General features: G+C 53.4%; 4 protein-coding genes across 4 annotated transcripts; 2 read left to right on the forward strand and 2 right to left on the reverse strand.

Moving 5' to 3' along the window:
* Positions 1–1,667: 1,667 nt before the first annotated feature.
* On the forward strand, positions 1,668–6,202 carry NEUTE1DRAFT_71990 (peroxisomal biogenesis factor 6; the record flags this gene model as incomplete). Its single annotated transcript, XM_009857762.1, has 4 exons — positions 1,668–1,836; positions 1,921–3,232; positions 3,365–5,290; positions 5,368–6,202. The coding sequence occupies 4 exons, from the start codon at positions 1,668–1,670 to the stop codon at positions 5,942–5,944; spliced, it is 3,984 nt and encodes a 1,327-aa protein (XP_009856064.1).
* On the reverse strand, positions 6,184–7,719 carry NEUTE1DRAFT_125920 (uncharacterized protein; the record flags this gene model as incomplete). The annotated part of the gene is made up of 2 exons (XM_009857763.1): positions 6,184–7,210; positions 7,332–7,719. 2 exons carry the CDS (start codon positions 7,587–7,589, stop codon positions 6,311–6,313), a joined length of 1,158 nt encoding a protein of 385 aa, XP_009856065.1.
* A 519-nt stretch (positions 7,720–8,238) lies between these two features.
* NEUTE1DRAFT_90687 (uncharacterized protein) lies at positions 8,239–10,961 on the reverse strand (the record flags this gene model as incomplete). Its single annotated transcript, XM_009857764.1, has 5 exons — positions 8,239–8,620; positions 8,678–8,760; positions 9,622–10,749; positions 10,802–10,861; positions 10,923–10,961. 5 exons carry the CDS (start codon positions 10,959–10,961, stop codon positions 8,326–8,328), a joined length of 1,605 nt encoding a protein of 534 aa, XP_009856066.1.
* Positions 10,962–11,788: 827 nt separating this feature from the next.
* On the forward strand, positions 11,789–13,474 carry NEUTE1DRAFT_90692 (uncharacterized protein; the record flags this gene model as incomplete). The annotated part of the gene is made up of 1 exon (XM_009857765.1): positions 11,789–13,474. One exon carries the CDS (start codon positions 11,789–11,791, stop codon positions 13,469–13,471), a length of 1,683 nt encoding a protein of 560 aa, XP_009856067.1.
* Positions 13,475–16,348: the final 2,874 nt, after the last annotated feature.

Here is a 16,348-nt window from a genome sequence, read left to right on the forward strand (position 1 = left end):
CATCAACGTCATGATGGAAACCTGCGTTCGCCTGGTAGGGGGAGGCTTTGAGGCAATGCACAGTGTAAGTCTGGAAAGGGTTGGGGTTCAGGGAGGGAAAATGTGCTATACCCGGCGGACGTAACTTGCCAACCGCTGCAGAGCTGTGACACAAAGCCGGTTTTGTTTGGAAGGAGTGTCCATCGTTCTGGGAAAGTTGACACAAAGCGACTGAAGATGGCCCATCACCGCAATTCGGTCACATAGGAAACGCGAAGCGAATAATCGAGTGATGAGAACCTTGAACCAATCTGTCGTCCTTACGACGCAGTGTCAGCCGTCGATAGGACCAACGGCAGGCAGAGATGGAAGACCTGAAGAGTGCTGTTGTGTTTTCGTTTCCTGAAACAAGACATTCAATTGATCCCCGGATTCACAACTCAAAGTCGGGCAAGTCTGGAAAGTGCCCAAATGTTGAAAAGTGCGTCACACTGCAGCTGGGGGAGCCCATGTGGGGATGACATGGATGGGGGAGGCATGTGAGAAATATGGAGATCCGTTCGTCTTGCTGGGAGCGCCATGTCATTTCCCGACGCCAAGTGATCCCTGACTAGTCAAGACACCAGAAGAGGAGCATCATCAACGCTTTTGTCTTCTGAAAAAAAGCTTAGCATGTGGTGTCGAGCGTCTTGGTTTCAGATGTCTCTACTGTAACGGCCCATCGGATTGTAAGAACCACTGTGGGTGAATCATCCAAGCAGAATGAAACCCGCATGAGGTTGGGCTTAAAGTTCAAGTGGATCCCCAGGCACTGGAATCGGGAGTTGGGGCGGCCGCTTTCATCCATTGCCTTCAGCTGAGATCTAATAAATACTCAAGCTTCACAGAGTCCAGAGCCATTCCCCTTGAACATGAAGTGGTGATATCGTAGTTGTGTTCATCCTCAAAGGCATGTGGTTGATCGCTGGTAGAGGATGTAAGCTTAACAGTAGGAAGTAAGTACGAAATGACCTGTCATCATTTTCCAGCACCTACCCAGCCCTAACCCTGGGTTTACGTAAAACAGCTCCTTACCGCTGTGCGGACCGCCGGCCATGTGCCTCGGCCTAAGAGGAGGGAGGAGCCGCCCCCCCAAGCTAAAGACGGGGAATGGCCGGGGAGTGGGAGACAGCGCCCAGCGAATGACCGCCCTGACCATTTGGGGATCAGCCGAACCGAACATGCAGCAACGGGACAGCATAGTCTCCCGTCCTCTCTCTCTCCAAACGACGCGCTGCTGGTTCGGATAATTTCTGTGGTGGTTGCGACGCCTTCTCTTCTCTAATTTAATCAACTGTACTCTATCGCAATTCCCTTCCAAGGCACTTGCTTCCGGGTTGCCACGCGCCCCTGGCTGTACTGTTCGGCATCGGCTTTGTCGTGTTTCGTTGCAGCTGAACCCCAAATCACTTCCGCGGTGTACACGGCAGTCTACATTGTCGCTACTACCTAGACAGGTGTGGGGGACCTCGACCGGCATGGGCCGTAAATAATAATCGTGCCTGCTACTTTACCGGACCAAACTTTCAGGATCTGATCCCTTTGCGCCGACCGACCGAATCACTCCATCGTCGAATCTCAAGCCTTGGGCAGCGGCTCCGATTTGCTGCCGTACCTCTGTCTTACACCAACGCCGACGCACCTCTGCAATGACCGCCCCCAACTCCGCCCCTGCCTCGAGCAGGAAAAGGGTCCGAAGACGCAGACAAGACAAGCCCGCCTTGTCGGCCAAATTGGTCCTCGATGCCCATGTCAAGGGCGATGTTGGTGTCATTGCTACCGACCTCTTCGCCGACCTCTTCCCTCATCTCTGGGCTAGTATGTAAAATATCTGCCCCTATTGTGGGTTTTATCCTGCCTTGTATCATGGGTTCTGACTAACTGGTCACTCTGGCTTGACAGATGGCGACAGCCAGGACACCGTTCATGTTGCAATCGCTCCTTGGGCACCAAGCCAAACCCCCGAGGCCAACAACTGGTCCATTGTACCCGTCATTCGATCTTCCACCGTTGCGCCGTCCACTGTACAGTTCTCGCCCTCATCGCTGGCCCTCCAGTCTTTCGCGACGCACCTCCAGCAGGCTGCGCCCTCAAAGCTTTCCGGCCATAACAAAGGTGGCATTGAGATCCTGATCTTGGATGTTTCGCCCATCGAGCTCGATACCGTCTTTGTAAGCCTTGACGGAGAATTGGCTAAGAGACTGGAAGATGGGGAGGGAACCTTCTTCCGCGAACACCCAGTCAACGGCAAGGGCAAGGCTCGTGCCGATGCTACCCCTGAGGAACACTTGACAGCTGCTTTGCGCACTGCCCTCGGTACCTTGAAGATTGTGCATTCTGGCGATCTCTTCCCATTGCCACTACCACCTCACCCAGTTACCCACCAACCTCCAAACCCAGGACGGATAACGCTTTGCGAACCTGTGGCTCAGGGTATCCTCGCCCCTACTACAAAGATCATCGTGTCGAGAGTGCGCACCAGCAAGACCAAACGTAGCTCTGCATCTGGCCAGCAACAGGGGCGCAAACTGAACGGAGTGGCCGAAGACGACGAAGATGCCTACTTCTCGGCTGCCGAGGAAGACCGCGACAGCAAGACCGATGCCCAAACGGCTGAAACAGATGCAGACGATACCGAATTCGAGCCACAGGCTGGAGAAGATGAGGACAACTTGTCGGATGATTCATTAGACGAAATAATATCCCTTCAAGTTCCTACTCTACCCACTACGGTCACCGGCCAATCTACAATAGGAACGGGCACCCCGACGATGCTCAGGGGCAGGAAGACTAACGGTCCTGGGTCGGTTATCTCTAGTTATACTGCCACCACCGCCAGACCAGACCGACCTCGTGGCCGGCTCTTCAAGGCGCAAGGATTAATGAAACCTATCCCACCTGATCTGCTCCACCCTAAACCTACATCCGAAGACGATGAAGAAGCGTGCATCTACGTGGATATGAGGGATCTCACTAGGGTGGGCTGTTTCTCTGGAGACTGGGTACGAGTCGAGGCGGCCTCTGAACCGCCCTCCAACGGGCTCGGCGCGTTTGGTTTGGGAAGCTTCGTGGAACAGGAAGCAGACGAGATTAACTGGAGACCTGCGAGGGTTTTCGGCCTGCCTGAAGGGTATTCGAGCCGTTCGGCGACCAGGTCACACCACTCTAGACATGATAGCCGGAACTCGTCCTTCTTTGAGGCACAGTCCCAAAAGTCGAATCCACCGGCTTATACTTCGCCTATTCTTCTCGCAAACTTAGACAACCCTCCCTATCTTCGTCTATCACCGATCAAGCGCCCTTCGAGCTCCATCATCAAGGGCGTCGCTGCTCAGTCAAAGACCAGCTCATCCTTGAAGCCACCATTTGCTCGCGAGGTGATCCTACAACATGTGAGAACACCCACAGCGGTCGAGAGAGACGTACAGTCTGCGGTCATGGCTGGCCTGAAACACTATTTTGAGAGGAGATTGCGGGTTCTCAAGACTGGAGATCTCATTGCTGTACCCATTGACACCCAGTTGGGCAAGGCTCTCCAGGAGAGTACAATCCCTGGTGAGGATTCTGCCATCGATGAGGTCTTGGGTCTGATTGCTGCAACACGTCCCGGACAGAGCCTACATTATGACGATGTTGCCTGGTTCAGGGTTGGTCACGTCCAGGCCATGAAGCAAGACACCACAGAAGCAGTCGATGGCGAGGAGGCAGAGGATCTATGGGGCGGAATCGCCTGTGTAGATATTTCGCTCACACATTTAGAACAGACAGGATCTGTCACAGGCCGCATTCCGGGCACGATATCCAACAGCTGGCAGTATTACCTGGGTATCAGGAAGCTTCCCAAGCACCAGCAAAACCCAGGGCTACCTGCTCAACTGCAAATACTAGAGCCCGAGAAGCAGTATGTCTCATCGCTCCGAAGGAAACTTCGCGAGCTCATGGCTGCCGCCACCAGTAAACCCGCGCTTCATCTCAACCTGCCACCACTGGCCATTCTCCTTGTGTCGACGCAAAGGCATATCGGCAAGGCAGCCACCGCCATGCAAGCCTGTTCAGATATTGGTCTGCACACATTTGCCATAGACGCTTATGACATTGTGAATGATGGCGGTGGTGGAGGTGGTAGCGATGTCAAGACAGCTGGGTTCTTGACATCGCGCGCTGAGCGTGCTATGAGCTGTGGTCCCGAATCATGCGTCCTCCTGGTCCGCCACATTGAAGCCCTTACTGCCGACCGCATGGTTTCTTCCATCAAGGAAATCTTGGCCGACGCTAGGGTTTTGATCGCCACCACCACCGAGGTTGAGAAGGTCCCCGACGGCATCCGTGCCCTCTTCACACACGAGTTGGAGATGAGTGCCCCCGACGAGCAGGAGAGAGAGGGTATCCTCAGCTCCATCCTCGCCGACCGCGGCATCGGTCTTGACCATGGGGTAGATCTCAGCGGCATCGCCCTCAAGACTGCCGCGCTCGTAGCAGGCGATCTCGTCGACGTTGTTGACCGTGCCTTGGTTGCGCAGCGATCCCGCCTGGAGAGGCTCACCGCCAAAGCGACTGGCAGCATCACCTTCCGTGACGTTCAGCTCGCTGGTGGTCCAGCCGCCTCTGGCCTGACCAAGCAGGATTTCGAATTAGCCGTCGATGCCGCCCGCAAGAACTTTGCTGATTCCATCGGCGCGCCGAAGATCCCCAACGTCACATGGGACGACGTCGGTGGCCTAGGCAACGTCAAAGACGCCATCACCGAGACCATCCAGCTTCCGCTTGAGCGCCCCGAGCTGTTCGCCAAGGGCATGAAGAAGCGCTCCGGTATCCTGTTTTACGGACCGCCCGGTACCGGCAAGACGCTCCTGGCCAAGGCCATCGCCACCGAGTACAGCCTCAACTTCTTCAGCGTCAAGGGTCCCGAGCTGTTGAACATGTACATTGGTGAGTCCGAAGCCAACGTGCGGAGGGTGTTCCAGCGTGCCCGCGACGCCCGGCCTTGCGTCGTCTTCTTCGACGAGCTGGACTCCGTCGCTCCCAAGAGAGGTAATCAGGGCGACAGCGGCGGTGTCATGGATCGTATCGTGTCGCAGCTGTTGGCGGAGCTCGACGGCATGTCGGGCGGCGAAGGCGGAGGCGGTGGTGTGTTCGTCATCGGTGCGACCAATAGACCTGATTTGTTGGATCCTGCACTGCTGAGACCCGGTCGCTTCGATAAGATGTTGTACCTGGGTGTCTCGGACACGCACGACAAGCAGGTGACTATCATGGAGGCTTTGACTAGAAAGTGCGTATATTTTTCTTTTTCCCTTCCTCTTCTTCTTCTTCAAACTCCGATGCTAACCCACATACCCCTTCCAACAGATTCACTCTCCACCCAACCGTCTCCCTTCGCTCTGTGGCCGAGCGTCTCCCTTTCACCTACACCGGCGCCGACTTCTACGCCCTCTGCTCCGACGCCATGCTCAAGGCTGTTACCCGCCAGGCCACCTTGGTCGACACCAAGATCCGCGAGCTCAACGCCGCCGCCGGTCCTGAGGGAAAACAGATCTCGACTGCTTACTTCTTTGATCATTATGCCACCAAGGAGGACATCAGCGTCATGGTAACCGAACAAGACTTTTTGGATGCCCACAGGGAACTGGTGCCCTCGGTTAGTGCGGGCGAGTTGGAGCACTACGAGCAGGTTAGGGCTATGTTTGAGGGGGCTAAGGATAAGGACAAGAAGAAGGAGGGTGCTGATGGTCATGGCAACGGAGTGGATGGACTTGAGAGCGGTAATGGGAATGGGATGCTGGCTATTACAATGGGTGATGACGGCAAGGGAAAGGGAAAGGCGGCTGATAACGAGGTCAATGGTGCTGGTAAAGGGAAGGGCAAGGAAGGCGTTTCGCCTTTCCAGGAATCAGGAGGAGATGAGGATGAGGGGTTATATGATTAGCAGGTTGGTGATGTAATTTTGGATAGCATGGGAGGGAAAGGGGTGTGATAATGCGGTTGTCATGCTGCGCCGCATGTACGTGGTTGAGAGATGGGATGGGACTACACTGCCTTTTTAGAAATGTCTAGACAAAACGAGAGGTTGCCGTTAAAGGAGAGGGATAGGTAAATAATCAAGCAACATCGACGATCATGGAGAACATGAAGTTGGCGTGGCAACTAGTCAGATCTGGAGCACGTAATAGACGAGTATGGTTTTATTGATGTGTCTGAGGTATCCTGTCGAGATCAGGAGAATATCAGATTGCCTTCAATTACCACCTGAGGATTCTTCCCCTTTCCCTCATTATTCCCTTTTTTAGTACTCCTACTCCTCAACCTCTTGATCAGGAACCTCCTTTATAGTCTCCGCCCTCTCAATCTCCTTGATCTCCTCGTCCGTCGCACTCTCTATCAACGCCCCCTGCAACGACGTAATGGGCGCGTCCACGTCCGTCGGCTGCCACGTCGTCGACGTCGGCGACTGCACCGTTCGCGACGCCCCACTGTCGTCCTTCCACCCGCTTGAGGTGGGCGACTGGAGACCGAAGCCCGCTACCTCCGCCGCTGAAGGTGAGGGAGATTGAGCTGAGGAATTGTGGGTTGGAATCGGTAGGGGGTTGGTTGTACTTGTTGGTTCTGTAGTTGATTTCATTGTTGCCGCCTCTTTCGTTGCTGACTGCGCTGGGGTGGACGCTGTTGGTGCAGGTGTCGCTGTTGTCGCCGTCTTCTTTCCAGCTTCTGCGTCCTCTCCGTCTTCCACGGTCGCCGCTTTGGGAGTCTTGCTTGCCGCGGCAGCGGGCTCGCTGCTCGCGGATGGTGCTACTGCTGCTTCGTGTGCCGGCTTTTCGGCCTCCTTCTCCTTTGCCTCCTCCACCTCCTTGTTGCCATGTTCCTTCTGTTCCTCCTCCTTCTTCTCCCGTTTTGGCTCCGCAGCACTACCAGTAGCCTTTGTCGCGGCCTGTACCTTCTTCTTCTTAGCCTTCGCGGCGGCTTCTTCGGCTAGGGTGCGGATCGGCAACGCCTGTGATTCCATGCCGCTTGCTGCTGCTGCTGGGCTAGCGCCGGCGCCGGCGGCGGAAGGTTCGGCTGCAGGCTTCTTCTTCTTGCCGTACTTGGGCTTGGGCGGAACGGAGCCGATGGGCGGCTGTGTGAATTCGTCTTGGAAGATGGTGACGTGTTGCTTGAGCTCGCCGTACTCGTTCCATTCTTCGATTTCGACAATGTCCTGCATGTCTTCAAGTTAGTTTCGAATTCACATGAGAAGAAAGGAACGTAGCGGGGGGTAGAAAAGGGTGATGGTGGTGGTGGTGGTGGTCGTGGTGGTCGTGGTGGTGTGACAAACTTACACCCACAACGAAACCCTCTTGCACCAAAGCCGGCAGCTTTCGCACACGGCCGTTAGGGTCCTTGCCGCCACGACGGCCCCAGAGCATGCGCGCCTTGTCGTTTGTGGCCATGTCGACGGCCTTGAAGGGGATGCGGTTGGCTCGAAGGATGGTCTCAAGTCGGGAGGTGGCTGTCACGATGTGCGACGACCCGGCTGTCAAGGAGGTGTAGATGTAGAGGGCCGGATCGGCCTCGAGCTCTCTCAGCGATGACGCCATGGTTTCGGTTTCGAGACGGTGCTGGTGTGCTTCGATGGAGTGTTCGACTTGGGGGTACCGATGGCGTTGGATGCGTGATGTTTCTGAGCTCTTGTGCTGTTGTTTATAACTGAAGTGAGAGTAAAGGTGTAACAACGAGGGGATGGAATACAGGCGGTAATGCCCCTTTGCGGCGCTAGGTCCGGTGTAATGAGAAGCGTACGGGGCGCCCGGTGGACAGGCAATTAAGGAGGTGAGACGAGGGTTGGCCTGCTAACGGCTTACTCCACTGGTGACACGGCAGCGTTATGTACAGCTCTTTCCAGTTCGCGTACGATCTTGGGGATAGCGGGGTAGCTATCTACACTATATTAGCGACGGGAACAGTGGAAAGAAGGGGCAGCTGGCCGATCGCAACCCATATGGATCTTGGTGAGGAATGAGATCATTCCAGTGTATGTCAAAAGAATGATGATGATCCTGCAAGGTGCTGTTCACCACGATTGCCTCTTGAGACACTCCGTATTCAAGTGTGGGTGGGGGTCATAGTATGGAATGCGCGGAGAGGGCTAAAACAGGATGGCTTTCTCTGATTGTTGAAAGCCTGAATTTCGGACAAAGATACACCAACAGAGCACGTACCGCGACCCAATTCGAAGACAGCAAGCTTCACACAATGGACATATTCTGGCATTTCAAACACTGACGTTCTATTTGTTTGTGATAGGTAGACAATGTCCGTTTGTATCCCACGCTTTCAGCCGGAGCTGACCGGAGGTATGATAGCCACCTCGTCCCCTTCTTGGATAACAACAGCGTTATCCTCGCCGTCTTCATCCTCACTGCTCGGCATATCCACGTAGCCCAAGTTTATCGTGACCAGGCTGTGATCAAGCACCGTTTCTCGAATACCCTGGTACCGCTCTTCGAGTGTGTCGAAGAGTTTCCGCAAGGGTAGCGGCGCCGGTAATGCTTCCATATCCTTGCCTGTGTGGGAGCTAGCAGTTGCGAAGTACAGGATGTTAAAATGACCCTTTGGGGGTTTCGGCGCGCTCATTGTGATCGTGAATCAGATCCTGTCAGACTGTGCCTTGTTAGCCTTCTTGAACGCAAAGGGATCATGAAGATGTAAGACGAAGTGATTGGTGGCTGGATAGTCAGAGATCTTGGTGATTATTGAGACATCAATGTACTTCAGAGTAGCAAATAATTTAATGCATCATCCGAGCCGCAGTGTAGGGAGCCCAATTGGGTGGTTTGAGGGGTAGACTTACCAATCGGATATTTTCTGGTGGTTGTTTCGTGAGAAATGCATCATCTCGCTCAGGAATTCTGGGCTTCAAGACCGACGCATCGTCGTCGAATTGTCTCCGTCACGTGCTGATCGCACTAGTGACAAAAGCAGCTGCTCAAAGCATGATAACTAACAGCAGCTTTGCAAGATCCCATTGGGTCTCGACAGTAATAGTCTTCACGAAGCCATTGTGATGTTCCACTTGGAGGCAGTGAAGCCAGGCGTTGGGAAATGACAAGTCACTGCCGGAGAACCCGAGGAAAGAGTGTGCAAGAGGAAAATTTCTGCTGGTTTTCAGGACTCAACTTTTTATCGATGAACGGGAGTGGATCCAAGCTTCTGGTGCCAAGCGCTCACCTGATTGGTCGCTGAGTGGACCTGCAATTGCATCGATGGAAGCTTCCAAGAAACCCTTGAGCTCTGGGTCGTCAGGGTTCTCGTCCTAAAGTACCAGTTGGTACAACAAGCCCTCGACTTTTTGCAGTTGCAGTAGTAGATACAAGTCGGACATACCAACGGTGTTTGAAGCAGGGAATCTCGACCTCATGTCTTCATCTATTTACATGTCTTGCAGAAGATTGCACAGTGATGCGCCCAGGTTCGGTTGGGCTCTCGCAGACAAGGCATTCGTGATAATCATTTCGCCTCAATGTTGGATATCTTACTTGGACACCACGACAGGCATGGCGTTCAATTCAGCTTCGTCATCTTTGCCTCCAACTCCTTGATCCATCCCGACATTACGTCCATGTTTTTGACCATGGCAGCGTCTCCATCCTTCATGGCTGCTTCGACCTTTTCTAGGCCTTCCTTCCATTGTTGAATATCACCCGCCATATCGGCCTGCTTTGCTTCTAGACGTGCCAGTGTCTCAGATGCTGTAGCGGCATCGGAATGAATCACCCTGAGAGACCTTAGACGGTCCAGTAGAGGAGGCAGTAGAGGCGTCAGGTTCTCGATCGTTGGGATGGTTCCGTAGAGGGCGTTGATCTTGGCCGTCAGCTCCGAGTCTTCGGCCGCAGTTGGATCCATCACTGGCGTTGCGCCTGTCGATGCAAGCGCCTCGTGAGCTGCCTTTGCATTCTTGCGCGCTTTCTCTAGGTTTTCGGCCTCCTGTGCCAAGGTCCGGACTCTGCGAGTAATGCTGTCCAAAGAGGACGTCGAGGCCTCTGATAAGGTCTTGACCTGATTGTGGAGAGTCTCCAAGATAGGCAGTATCGCTCTCGGTAGGCCGTTCGAGTCGAATTCGGGCATCTCTGGAGATCCAACCCCTAGGGCCTTCTCCAGAATGACGAGCCGGTGATCGAAGTCGGCTGCCTTTGCTAGCGCATGTGTTTCCTCGTAGGTTGGTGCATAGGTAACAGTGTAGCTCGCGAAGCCTTCTGTGGCTTCCAACGGCCCCTCATCAATGCGAACAGACTTGGCTGGCGCGGCTGGAGCCGTTCTAGGCGCAAGCAGGTCATCGAGCTTTGACATCTCATCCAAGGTCCTGCTCAGGGATTCGATTTCCTCCTCGTCCTGGCCCGCTGTCTCTGCTTTGGGCTGCTCTGCCGCTGCCTTCTGCTTCTCATACTCCTCCTTGGCCTCCTCGATTTCGCGCTTTAGCCGTGCAAGCTTTCTGGCCAAGTTTTCTGCGCCATCCTCGTCACTTAGGTCGCCCAGCTCCTCAGTGCCATCCTCAAGAATCCGTTGCCGCCGACTTGCAGTCTTGTAAGACTTCCTCTTGCTGCTGAGCCGGTCTGAGAAGTCGACATCGCTGGCGTCTACCGCAGCAGGCATGAACCTCGAACGGGCCTCATCGATCCGGAGACGCGACCGGGAAATGGCGGCAGAATCATCTTCTTCCTCATCGAACTCGTTATCAGAGGGTGACCTCACAGTTGTAGGCTTAGAAGATGGTTAGTTTTGCGCCGAACGGAACAGCTGAGAGTCAGCTCACCGGAACTGTGGAATTGTCGTCAGTTAGTTCTGGTGTCTCGTATATGTCTGGCGCGGAATCCTGGATTGCGGTGTGGTTAGCAACCAGTTCGTTTGCGAGCTTCCAGAGCAGACAGGCTTACCAGGTCCGGCAGGGCAGCATACTTTCGATTTGATGCCATCTGGAACACTCTTTTCACACGAAATAATCACTGAAGCACTCAGGTGTTGGGCTTGCGATCTGACGAAGTTGATGCAGAGTGAGCTCGGAGTAGTAAGGTAAGTAGTTTCTGTTCAAGCGTGAAGTGGTGGTGGTAACCTTGAGGCTTCCGCCGTGCTGGAGCTAGTGTACGCAGTACAAATGTGGTGTAACGTGCTGAGGTGTAGGTACCTCTAGGTAATGCTGTGCTCGTTCTTTGTGTGGCGTTCACAACGCAGGGTACCTAGAGGTAGCATGTCAAGGGGAAAGAGCGCCCCGCGGCCCCGCATTTACCGACACGACGCGTCGGTCGTCTGAAGTGTCCTATTTATTGTGTGCGAGTTTCCACTTGGATGCGGGAACCTTGTTGGCTCTGCAGGACATCACGCTTCACGACGGCCCAAGAAATGCAGTGAGATGAACTAAGGTGCAGGAGGATTACATCTCAATATCTCCATCTTTCTGAAGGTGTGCGTTGCCCTGACCATATGGTCCTCATAAGACAACGTGTGCGGGCAGGTTATGAGTTTTAATGGTACCTGGGCTGTTTAGCATCTTCCCAAGCAATACTTAAACACTTTGGCTTCCTCGTCCTGGAACTGCAACCACAAAAACACTCGGCTTTCGCACGACTGCAGCAAGTTCCAGTCTGAGCTCCCAGGCGCGATACCGCCTCACCAGTATCCTCAAGGCCTGTTCTCTACCTGAGCTGTCAAGGAGATGAGACCCAGCATGCCACAGGGCAAGCGATTCCTTGGATTAAGCAAAAATCAACGAGGAGTTCCACCGCTTTTAACCATTCCTTCAAAAATGGACGATGTTGATCCAGATGCACCTCCTCAGAGCAGCGACGACGAAGGATCTGCGGAATCCATGAGAGGCGATTTGACGAACTTATTGCACCGTGGCAGACAGGGAGAACAAAGGTCAACTTCTCCCTCCAGAGAACACGGCAGCTCTCCAGGAACCGACATCACCACCAGCTCATCTACAAGGCCGGCGACGCGGCAACAGAAGCGGTTGTGGGATGAAATTGAGGATGATCAGACTGACCATGAAGGAAGCTCAATCGTACAGCCTCCTCCAAAAAGGGTATCTACGGAAAAGAAGACGGGTCAGCAACAGTTGGGCAGCCAGCACCAGTCTAGCATCTTCAAATCCAGGAAAGAGATATCGAAAACATTTGGCAAAAAGAACGGCTTCCACATACCCAGAGATACGAAACAGCCAGGGTTCAAAACCCCAAGGGTACTCAAAATACCACCAGCAGCCGCCGAGAATGGAAAGGCGGACGCTCCCAGGACGAACTTTCGAATCCCCGATGCGATATCTGGCTCCTCTCCAACCAATGTTTCCTCGGTAACGAAACTTACCAAGACAGGCTCTGGACGACCTCGTGTACGGCCTGCAAAGTCGAGATCTGACAAGGAAAAGAGGAAAGCTGAGGAAGAAGCCAAGAAGCGACAGCCGACTATTCTACGAATTCCAAAGGACTTTTCATCTCCCTTCGATTTGGACAAAGAGCTGGAATCAGGATTCGACGAAGCAGACATTACGCTACCTATACTGCTAAGCTCACCCCTCAAAAATCTCGACTCCGCTCTTGAGTCAAACCGGAAGCTCGTCTGCCCGATGTGTGACGAGGATGTCGACGAGTCCTTCTTCGAAACCCTTAGAGCGAGGCAAACTAGAATGACTCTTCACCAAGAACAACAGTTCTGCCTGTCCCACAAGAGGAAATCAGCCAAGGAAGAATGGCAGAACAAGGGATATCCCGACATCGATTGGACTGTGCTGGACGAACGGATAAAGAAGCACCACAACTTTCTTCGCGCCATTCTCAACGGCGGTAAATCCTACTACGCCAATGCCCTCAATGACAAGATCAAGTCGGGCCAGAACAAGACTCTACTGAAATCGGAGGGGAATCTGACTCCTGGGTACTACGGCATGCGCGGTCTACGGCTTATGTCGGAATACTTGGTCAATGAGTTCTCTTCAGAGCTACGGAAGAGAGCGGTGCAAGATCGCCTGGTTTCGAAGCGTGGCTATATGGTATACGTACAATCCGTCTTGGTCCCAGAGTTGGCTGTGCGGCTGATCATGGAGGATATGTCTCAGGAAGGGACAGAGAAAGTGACAGAGGAACAGGCAAGGACTATCATGAAAGACAGCACATGGGTAGGAGAGCTTTTGAACGAAGAAGATGCAGATCACGTCTTGTATGAGGACGAAGAAGACGAGGAAAGCCAAAATGATGAGATGGGCCTCAGAGACGAAGACGAGGCTCATCTCAGATACGAGTATGAAAGCAGGTTGAAAGATGAGGACGAGGAGAAGCCCAAGCGCGAGGATAGAGATGGTGAAAAAGGACAGGATGAAGAGATCAGGTTCAATGGCAAGGATGTCATTCACATCGAGGTTGAGAAGGATGACGACGGTCATTCAACAATATCTTCAATATCCACTCTCTCGGATCTCGGCGATCTTTAATCAATTTACACGCCCATTTCCCCGAAAGCACGCGTAAGAACTATATCTTAAGAGTTCACAAAGTCGTCAACCTGAAGGATTTAGTTAGTCGTCGGGAGCACTGTCGATGGGGCTCAAGCGTGCCAATATTCACATGGCATGTACTGGGAGGAGCAAATAGAACAACCTGTGAGCTGGGCAAGCTTCTCTCGTTTCTTATATCCTTGATCGTGCAACATCTTGGGCGTTTCTCCTCGTCTTGGGCGCACGTCAATGTACTTCTCCCAAAGCCCCCTTTTCCTTCACAAAACATTCTTGGTTTGTTCCGGGTTGCCATGTAAGTTGGTGGTTGGAAAGGATTTAGAAGAAACCACCTCTGTTTGTAGAGGTTTCCATTTGTTTCAGGATAGAAACGTGCGAAGTCACATATCAGATTCACTGCTCCGCAATTGCGGCACTACCAGTTATGAAACTAGAGGGAGCTACAACTCTTCAAAACATGCCCTGTGAACGTTAGCTGTCGCGAATATTCAGCCCCATGCCAACTCCAGGTGGTCCGGCTTTGTTTCTTCCAAGCTCGGTAGCTGTTCCGAGTCATTGCCAACTTGTTTTACGCCGAGTTGTATTGGCGGGCATACATCGATATGAGCTGCTCTTTGTCCAAGCGGCACCCAACTGGACATCCATGTCATCTCTCCAGCTTCATACTTACCCCTACCCCTCACAGCTGTCTTCCTCTAGAAGGAACAAAAAAGCGAGGGACTAGCGGGCTACCCTCTGCTCAAGTAGACCCATTCCGACGAACGAGGCTCTCTGTGGCGGGACCCAGGGAGGGAACCCATTTATCGGGTTTTATCCTTAGACCGAATCACGGGATGCCAACTCGAGCGAAAACTGAAGCTCCTCCTCTCTTTGTAGAAGCGTGTGTATAGATGTCCGTGAACGAGGCGTAAAGCTCTAGATCGGCTCTGTTTCTTGGCTTCATGTAAGCAACCTTCTAGTTTGTTGATGAGATGAATGACATGGAAACTCGACGAAAAGATAGGATGGGGGCAGATTGTGGAATTGGAGATGCAGTCCCGCTAGGTACCCAACGACGAAAAGCCTACCTAGCTATGATATTGGACTTTTAGCGTGCTTTATCCCTCGCCGGGGCAAGCTCTGTTGGTTACAGGTGTAGGTTAGGTGAGTGGAAAATAGAGGTTAACGACACCCCGTCACCACACGTGTTCGGGTAGCTAGTAGCCCGGTATTTTGAACCGCGGGCTAATGTTAAGGCAAGGTCTCTTATTTTACGGGGTAGAGACACTGCACCAAGCGACGGCGAACGCTCGCACCTCCCACGTTAATGGGGTCCGGGGACCGACCATAAGGTACCTCTACACAGTACGTACCGTGCCTGGCTGGCGTCCAATTCTCATATCCAGGCCCTCGACACATTGCATGGTTCCTTGCAGCTGTTGAGATGTTAGGTTGTGTTTACAGATGCAGTTCAGAAAATAGGCGCTTTCAGTCGTTCATACTGCGACATTCACCGATTTTACATGGTAGACTACTTGGGGGGTTCTGGGCGCCAAGTAAGACACCTCAAAACAGAAACATCGTGAGCTTCACAAAATACCGACAGGGTTGCGGAGCCTGAGGGAGCGGGCATACCCCCACGCGGAGCGAATTGATGCTGGCTGCGGCCACCCCTGCAAATCTGCCGTTCCGAATCGATGTACCCTACCTCTACGTACGGCTCACCGATGTGCGCACCATCCGTCGGGTGCCCTGACATTGACACCAGACACCGACTTGACATGGGTACCTGTAATTTCGGGGTGCTTTGGCGCACAGGAACCTCTCTGATGCACACACTGTGGCCACGGATGGGAAGCCCAAAAAGTTCTTATGTTTTGTCACCGAGATAATTCGGGCGGTCCCGCTCGTGCGCTGAGATGGCAGATGGGACTGTAGGTAATACAGGCCCGAACCGGCAGCAGGTTATGCCGTGCCTCATGTGTCTGCTTTCGGTCGCTGATGTATGTACAGATGTCGGCTTCAGGTGATACCTCATCATAACAATTGAACGCTTCTTTGAAGAGGCCCTGACAGTCAGGTTGCATGGACTCCAGCCGAGCCTCAACTCGCAGTCCTGAAAGGCTTGGGGTCCTGGAACCCAACTTGAAGTTGCAGTGGCCGACAACCAGAGGGACAGTGTAAACTATCCTGATGCTCACACTTGCTCGTCAGCCCCCGTTTCCTTCTCATGTCTGGAATGGGCAATATCACCGCCCGGGGACCTTTCGGATTCAGCCCGGCTTGTTTATCTTGGGCAGCTCACAGCCGGACACAGGCTCGGACTGTCACACAGCTGTAGAGGTACTCTAGCGACTCGGTCAAGAAACCCGAGTGCTCTGGCTCTTTTTGAGGCCCTGTCCAGATTTTGCTATGGGGCCAATCGCTGCCACAGTACACTACTGTCGGAGAGCCCCAAATGCCGACCACTAGGGTACCTAGAGATAGTGATGAGGACTGGACACATAATTGTCGACATAATTGTCGAGTTTCTGATGGTGGACCATCTTTGGCGCACATCTCACCCACCACCCTGGTCCGCCGTCCACCCACCCATGTTGGTACCCGGACGCCAGTGACCTACCGCCCTACCTCCACGCCCACTCACTTGCTGGTGAACATCGACATCTGATCCATTTCCGATTCGCTGCAAATACCCAACTGTGACGATTAGAATCACTTTGCCGGCCCAGCAAAGAGGGCAAACGCGGACCTGGACTAGCCACCCACGAGATAGCAGCTGAACACCTCAACAACACACCAGCACATCGCCAGCAACGTCTTGGGTTGTCGGAATTCAACGTCCCCATTCTTCGTCACCACAAGACACGCCCGCCA

Source organism: Neurospora tetrasperma (genome assembly GCF_000213175.1).
Source record: "Neurospora tetrasperma FGSC 2508 unplaced genomic scaffold NEUTE1scaffold_81, whole genome shotgun sequence".
Classification (NCBI taxonomy): Eukaryota; Fungi; Ascomycota; class Sordariomycetes; order Sordariales; family Sordariaceae; genus Neurospora; species Neurospora tetrasperma.